The sequence below is a fragment of the Temnothorax curvispinosus genome, unplaced genomic scaffold (genome assembly GCF_003070985.1).
Source record: "Temnothorax curvispinosus isolate PA1 unplaced genomic scaffold, ASM307098v1 QBEX01000885.1, whole genome shotgun sequence".
Taxonomy (NCBI): domain Eukaryota; kingdom Metazoa; phylum Arthropoda; class Insecta; order Hymenoptera; family Formicidae; genus Temnothorax; species Temnothorax curvispinosus.
This window is the reverse complement of record NW_020210665.1, coordinates 1-6,521: the sequence shown is the minus strand read 5'-3', so window position 1 is coordinate 6,521 and position 6,521 is coordinate 1. Positions and strand designations below refer to the sequence as shown.

Below are 6,521 nucleotides of genomic sequence, written 5' to 3'. Positions count from 1 at the left end.
TAGAATAGCCTGAAACGAGGAATGTACTACGCGACGAATAAAATTATAACAAACAATGTATTTATGTGTAAAAGGGGCACACACACACACACACACATGCGCGCGCGCGGGGGGGATGAGGGTGCAAGGGGGGGCCTTTGGCCCCCCTATCGCACCCACCTCCACCGGTAGGCAGTGTGAACCTCGCTTTACAACTTAAAGTACATGCTAAGGCTGCCGTCCAATTTACGCTCACAGCATTGTAAATAAGAGCGAGCGATGCTTTCAGCGCTATGAGCGTGAATCGGACCGCAGCCTTAGCATGTACTTTCAGTTGTAAAGCGAGGTCCACGCTGCCTACCGGCGGAAATGGGTGCGGGAGGGAGAGCCAAAGGCCCCCCCTTGCACCCTTCCGCGCGCGCGCGCGCGCGTGTGTGTGTGTGTGTGTGTATTCCGGCATGTTGAAAAAAATAGGTATAAATGATTATCACTGTCGGAGTCACAACAAAAGTTTTTTACCAAGAGAACCGCAAGAAAATATCAAAATTCGGAAAAGGCCCTATTGTAAAGAATTACCGTTTATTCTACCGATTACAAACAATTATTTTATTGGAAAACATTTTTATCTTAATGTACGTTGCAAGAATTTTTATGACAAATTTTCTCGGTTGTGATGTCACCAATCCAAGCTGTAATGAGTGGATAAGAGCCTTAATGGCATTTCAACGTTATATAAGCTATTTATAATTTGCTTACAGTGCCAATAAATGATAGGATATTAAGCATTTAAAAGCCATTTATATTACATTTAAATTACTTAAATAAAAGGATTCGGGATTCAGCAAAATCCTATAACAGGTTTAACCCATTAAGTCCTAGAAGGTTTTTACACGCTTTTCTATTTCAAATTCTTATAACTCGAGTTCTAATCAAAATTTTTAGACCGCAATTGATATTTAGAGGTAAAAAAGAGTTGCTCTTTTCGAAAATCTAGTTAGAATATCTGAAGAAAAACATATAATGGTTGAAAGAGTAGAGGTAAAAAAAGTAAGTTACTCCTATCTACTGACCTATATATATATACTGACAAATATTCAACTAAAATAAATAATAAATGATTTTGTCTACTTTTTTGAGCGGAATTTTTGTTATAGATCATTCAACTAATAATTATATAAATTTATTTTACTTAAAAAGGTAGACGAAATCATTTATTAGTTGAATATTTGTCATTAAAACCGTAGAGGTTACTTATTTTTTTACCTTTACTTTCAACCTTTACATCTTTTATCAGATATCCCACCCTATCACCGATTAGATTTTCGGAAAGAGTAAATTTTTTGCCCCTGAATATTAATTGTGCTCTAAAATTTTGATTAGGACTTACGTTACAAAGAATTAAAACAGAAAAGCGCGCAGGGGCCTCCTGGACTCTTAAACAAGTTAATTTAGTAGGTACTACGTTCCCGAAATTCTCAACGCCTAAATATTCTTATTATATATTTTCAACATCCTTCGATATGATGCCGATACATTTATCTACGTAATATCTGATATTATTTGCATTATCATTGTCATATTAAGTGGGTATAAAAGCGACGTTATCCAACATCGTTAATCGTGCCCTGGGTTGTCAAACTTGTGCTTGATCTTCATTATCTCGATCGAGACGCGCGTCACGAGCCACTTGATCCCGTCACGTTCGGACAACACTGGCTGCTTAGATCGCTCCCACTCAAGTTGTCATTTGACATTTCCACTAGGATACGCTTAAGCTGCATGGACAAGTTGATTGTAACAGAAGCACAGAGTCCGCTCATTTTTATATCCGATGTTTACTCGATTTAGTTAAGCCCTAGCTCGCCACCCTCGCCACATTCTAATCCAGTGGACCGCTAAACGTTTTCCTAATTTTCACATAATAACATAATTTTCTAGTTTCTTTATAATAAATTCAGTTTAAACTCAAATCATTTTCTTGACCTTATATTATTATAAACATCTTATTTATTTCTGTATTTCTAATTTTACATTACAAGTTTAAGAATATTAATTAGAATGAAAATGATAAAACAACAAAATCGAGTGATCTCACGGATCGTAACGTGGCAAATTAAGGTGGTTTGGTTAGTACCGTATAAGGCCTACATTTTTATTTAAGAAAAACCATTTTCATGGATATATTCTAAACACTTATATAATTACTGGTTTTATAATGTAACTTTTCATTCAATTTATCTACTGATAAATGTAAACAGTTCAAGATTTGACTTCAGTTAACATTCGTACAAGAGAAATGTTGCGACATTGCATCTCTTCGCTATTAGGCTAGTCATATTAGACATCGAACCTTCCAATTAATCTTCCCAGGTTGCAACCACCATTAATCGCTTTGATTTGAGGTGCTATAAGTGGGATTTATTTTGCTTCGCAAAATTAACGCGCAATAAAAAGTTATTAACAATATTATCAACAAAAAACGCGATTTTTTTTATTTTTTCTCAAATATCTCGAAAACTAAGCAAGATAAGGTAACTAACTATACGTACCTTTTTTGTAACGCGTAAAATTATCTACAATAATGATCTAAACAACATTTATCGTCAAGTCAGTCGTTTAGCTTGCACGCGCCGTCAAAGTCCGAGACTCGGATACCGAAAACCCTCGATTTCATCGTTTTTTTGATGTTGCGCCAGTGATTTTTTTCCGTCATTTAAAATAGAATTAAAAATCCCCAAAAAATCACACATTATCTGAAAACTACAAAAAATACTTTTCATGGTGTAACAGATTTTTTAGACCCTTTTTCTTTAGTTTGTATTAGGTATGTAAGCAAAAAATTTTGATTTTTTGGAATAGTCTTAGTTTTTCGCTGTTTTTAGGCCTTAGAATTTATTTGAGATGAATTTTATTGTATGCATCTTGTTGTGGACAAAATTTGCAACAAAAAAGGACCCTTGTATTTTTTTCGTACGACAAACGCTGATTTTTTTTATTGACGCGCAAAGTTATCCAATATTGCGCACAGGTCGGATAACGTTTGTTTTACACTAAAATAATTATTTTTTATTAAAATTCATGTAATTTTTTGCATTATTATTGAACCATATTGCAAAAAACGGCTTGGTACCCAAGTCGTCTACAGACGATTCCGAATCTCGACATCGAACTCGCGAAACTCATGTTCGACCGTTAGACGCCGGCGGCGTGCCGTCGTAAGCGGTGACGGCAAACCGGGCTCGTGCGACGACCGGCCCGCGAGGACCGGCCGCCTAGTAGTGTGTCACATTGTTTTGAGTCTTCCGACTCACGAGACTCCTAGAGATATCATTGCCACCTTTGACTAGAGAGGATACGGCCTTAGAGGCGTTCAGGCATAATCCCACGGATGATAGCTTCGCACCACCAGCCGCTCGACCGAGTGCGTGAACCAAATGTCCGAACCTGTGGTTCCTCTCGTACTGAGCAAGATTACTATCATTTTAAGTCTTTAGTATTCTCTGACAATTGTTTATATAGGTTTTTATAAATTATTTGTAATTTTTCTTTTACTTTATAATGTTGGATAATAAGGCTGCGTTCGAAAATTTCACTCGGATGCACACCAGCATCATTCTGTCCTTGTTCAACTTTTAGTAAATAACAAAGATAGAATGACGCGGTGTGCACTCAAGTAAAGTTTTCGAACGCAGGGTATGTATATACCTGACAACGATTCCCGAGTCGTTGACGCTCTCATACTTCGGCATATATTTGTTAATATTCTAAACACTAATAATTTACGAAAAATATAGCACATAACTAGCATCCACAATTCATTATACTAATATTGCATATAATTCGAAATCGCTGTAATGACATTATTATTCAATCGCATTTTTGACTTTAAAGTATAGTAGGCGAACCTCCTTAAATCGCGCGCACTTTGTTACTTATAAATAATATTATAGAAGAAGGACGCTAAATTGTGCCGGGTTTCTTTCGCCGGAACAACAAATATTGCGATCTTTTTGTTAAAAAAATACACTGTCTACCAGCTTCAACTTTGCATCTATAATTATATATTATATAGTTAGTTTATATTACTCTTTTCTTTATAGACATTTTTTGAATCATCAAGCCTTTCTCTGTAGTTTCAAATTAAAATATTCCGAGCGATTTTAAAAGTTTTTTCTTTTAGTTTGAGTTACTTTTGGTTGATGAAACCGACTCTATTTTCCTTTTTCTTTTTTCTTTTCCTCAACTTGGTTTGCTGAGTGTAAATCTAGCGTATCAAATATTGGCATCCCTTAGAACGATGAAGAACTCAAACGGCATGAAGAACCCCACAGATACCGTAGATCCGAACGAAAACACCACACCGAGGCCGAAGTTGGAGACCTTCGACGATGTCTTGCCGTACGTCGGTGATTTTGGCAGATATCAGTGGCTGCTTCTATTGGCCTTGCTTCCCTACAGCGTGGCTTACGCCACTCTATACTTCTCGCAGTTCTTTCTCACCCTGGTGCCGCAGGAGCATTGGTGCAAGATAGAGGAACTGATCCCTTTAAACCTTACGCGGGAAGAAAGGTAAAATTTCCGCAACAATGTTACTCATTAAGATCCTATAAATCAAAATAATATATTTTATCATGCTCTAAATAACATATATCTATATATTTAAATTTATATTACATAACTTAATTATTATTATTATATTAAACATTATAAATCCTGTAATTTATCAAAATAATTTTGGATTGTAAAACAGTCGAGTTGTTGTAAAAGTCGATTAATTGTTTAAATCGTTTCCTTTTTCTCTTGACGTATTATTATCTTTTTGTTATCTTCTGTCTTTGAAGAGATATATTTCGTATATTTGGAGGTCAATGTTTTCAGAGTGAAGATCGGCGTACCAAAATCGCAGAATTATCCGTACTATGACCAATGCCATCGGAGGGATTTGGATTTTTCCGTTATTCTAAGTTACGGGAAGGACATTCGTTCGGTCGAATTGAAGGCAAACAAATCCGTGGACTGCAGCCACTGGGAATACAATTTCACGCAGATCCCGTACGCCAGTATAGCAGCTGAGGTGAAGTATCCTTGAATGCATCGCTGTGCGTATAAAATATACAAAAGACACAGAGAAAGAGAGTCAAAATTCACGAGTACTCTTGTCTAAACGGTCGAGCGATTAACTGAGATTACGCGCGATTTCTTCCTCGTAATTTAATTCAATCGTAATCCGCAGACCGATAATATGCGAATAAACGACGAGAGATGAAAAAATAAAAGAAATCAATTTACGTAAATACACAAATATAGCGTTGCGTTTTTCGCATAATTTTAATCGTAATCCATTTCAGAATAATAATATGCGAATAAGTGGCGAAAGATAGAGAAATAAGATAAAGATAAATCCGCATAACTCCCCGTATGCAAAAATGTGACGAACGTTGCGTTCCTCGCGCACTGATTCTGGGTCCTTTGTGATTAGCTAGATTGGGTATGTGACCAGGAATACCTCATATCGACGGCACAGTCGATCTTCTTCTGCGGCTCCATTGTCGGCGGTTTGCTCTTCGGATGGATCGCCGACCACAGAGGCCGGATTCCCGCCTTGATCCTCTGCAACGGCATCGGGTTCCTGGCCTCGGCCGCAACTGCGAGTGCGAATACCTTCTTGTCTTTCGCCGTCTGCAGATTTTTTACCGGTCTGGCTTTCGACAACTGCATCAACATTCCGTTGATTATCGGTGAGCGATCGACAAGAGATGATCGGCCGTGCGAGGATCGTACGCGTCGCTCGCGGCACTAAATAAGAGAATCTATTCCGACGTCCGCGTCCGTTCAAAATTACATGCAAAGATACGCGCGCGGTCACATTTTTCATTTTTCTAAATTTTTCTACATGTCACATAAATCTGGACTGCGGATCTTCTCTACGGCAATAATGCGCGCACGTGTCCGTACATAGTTTTCATTACAATGAATAGTATTACGTGCAGTAGTAGGTACCCGGAAAGCTCGACGGAGATGAAAGATCATTGTATTCGATCGGTGACGCGTTTTATGAATATTTATAGGCGTGAATGTTACGGCGCACAATTCATTCTGTACGTAACTTTATTGTTAACTTTTACGTAAGCTATAAGCTATGAATTGAACGTACCACGTACTATTAATTAATCTGTTAAATAAAACTTCGGGACTTTTTTTAAATAAGTAATTTTTCATATAAGTAATAAATCAAATCCCGAATTTTAATCTCGCCAGTGCTCGAGTACATGGCTGTGAACAGGCGAACTCTCGTCGTTAACGTTGCCTTCGGCATATACTTCGCCGTTGGAAGCACAGTTCTACCATGGATCGCGTACTACGTCGCAAACTGGAAATTCTTCGCCTATGTCAGCGCGATCCCGATGGTGAGCGCTTTTATCACACCATGGATTCTTCCCGAAAGCGCTCGGTAAATAAATATTATGCGCATCTTCGATTTGTTCTACTCAATCATTCAAATCACACACACACACACACACACACACACACACACACACACA

At 37.7% G+C, this 6,521-nt stretch overlaps 1 protein-coding gene across 1 annotated transcript; it reads left to right on the top strand.

The window, feature by feature from the left end:
* Window positions 1-4,229: 4,229 nt before the first annotated feature.
* Window positions 4,230-6,494, top strand: LOC112458724 (carcinine transporter-like). Its single transcript, XM_025022484.1, has 4 exons — window positions 4,230-4,548; window positions 4,858-5,053; window positions 5,459-5,717; window positions 6,238-6,494. Exons 1-4 carry the CDS (start codon window positions 4,277-4,279, stop codon window positions 6,432-6,434), a joined length of 924 nt encoding a protein of 307 aa, XP_024878252.1. The 5' UTR covers window positions 4,230-4,276; the 3' UTR covers window positions 6,435-6,494.
* Window positions 6,495-6,521: the final 27 nt, after the last annotated feature.

Excerpts from the sequence above, each read along its gene's own strand:
- LOC112458724 (XM_025022484.1), top strand. The coding sequence starts at position 4,277 with ATGAAGAACTCAAACGGCATGAAGAACCCCACAGATACCGTAGATCCG. Across the intron at positions 4,549-4,857 it reads AACCTTACGCGGGAAGAAAG|AGTGAAGATCGGCGTACCAA; the intron begins GTAAAATTTCCG and ends CAATGTTTTCAG. Across the intron at positions 5,054-5,458 it reads ACGCCAGTATAGCAGCTGAG|CTAGATTGGGTATGTGACCA; the intron begins GTGAAGTATCCT and ends CTTTGTGATTAG.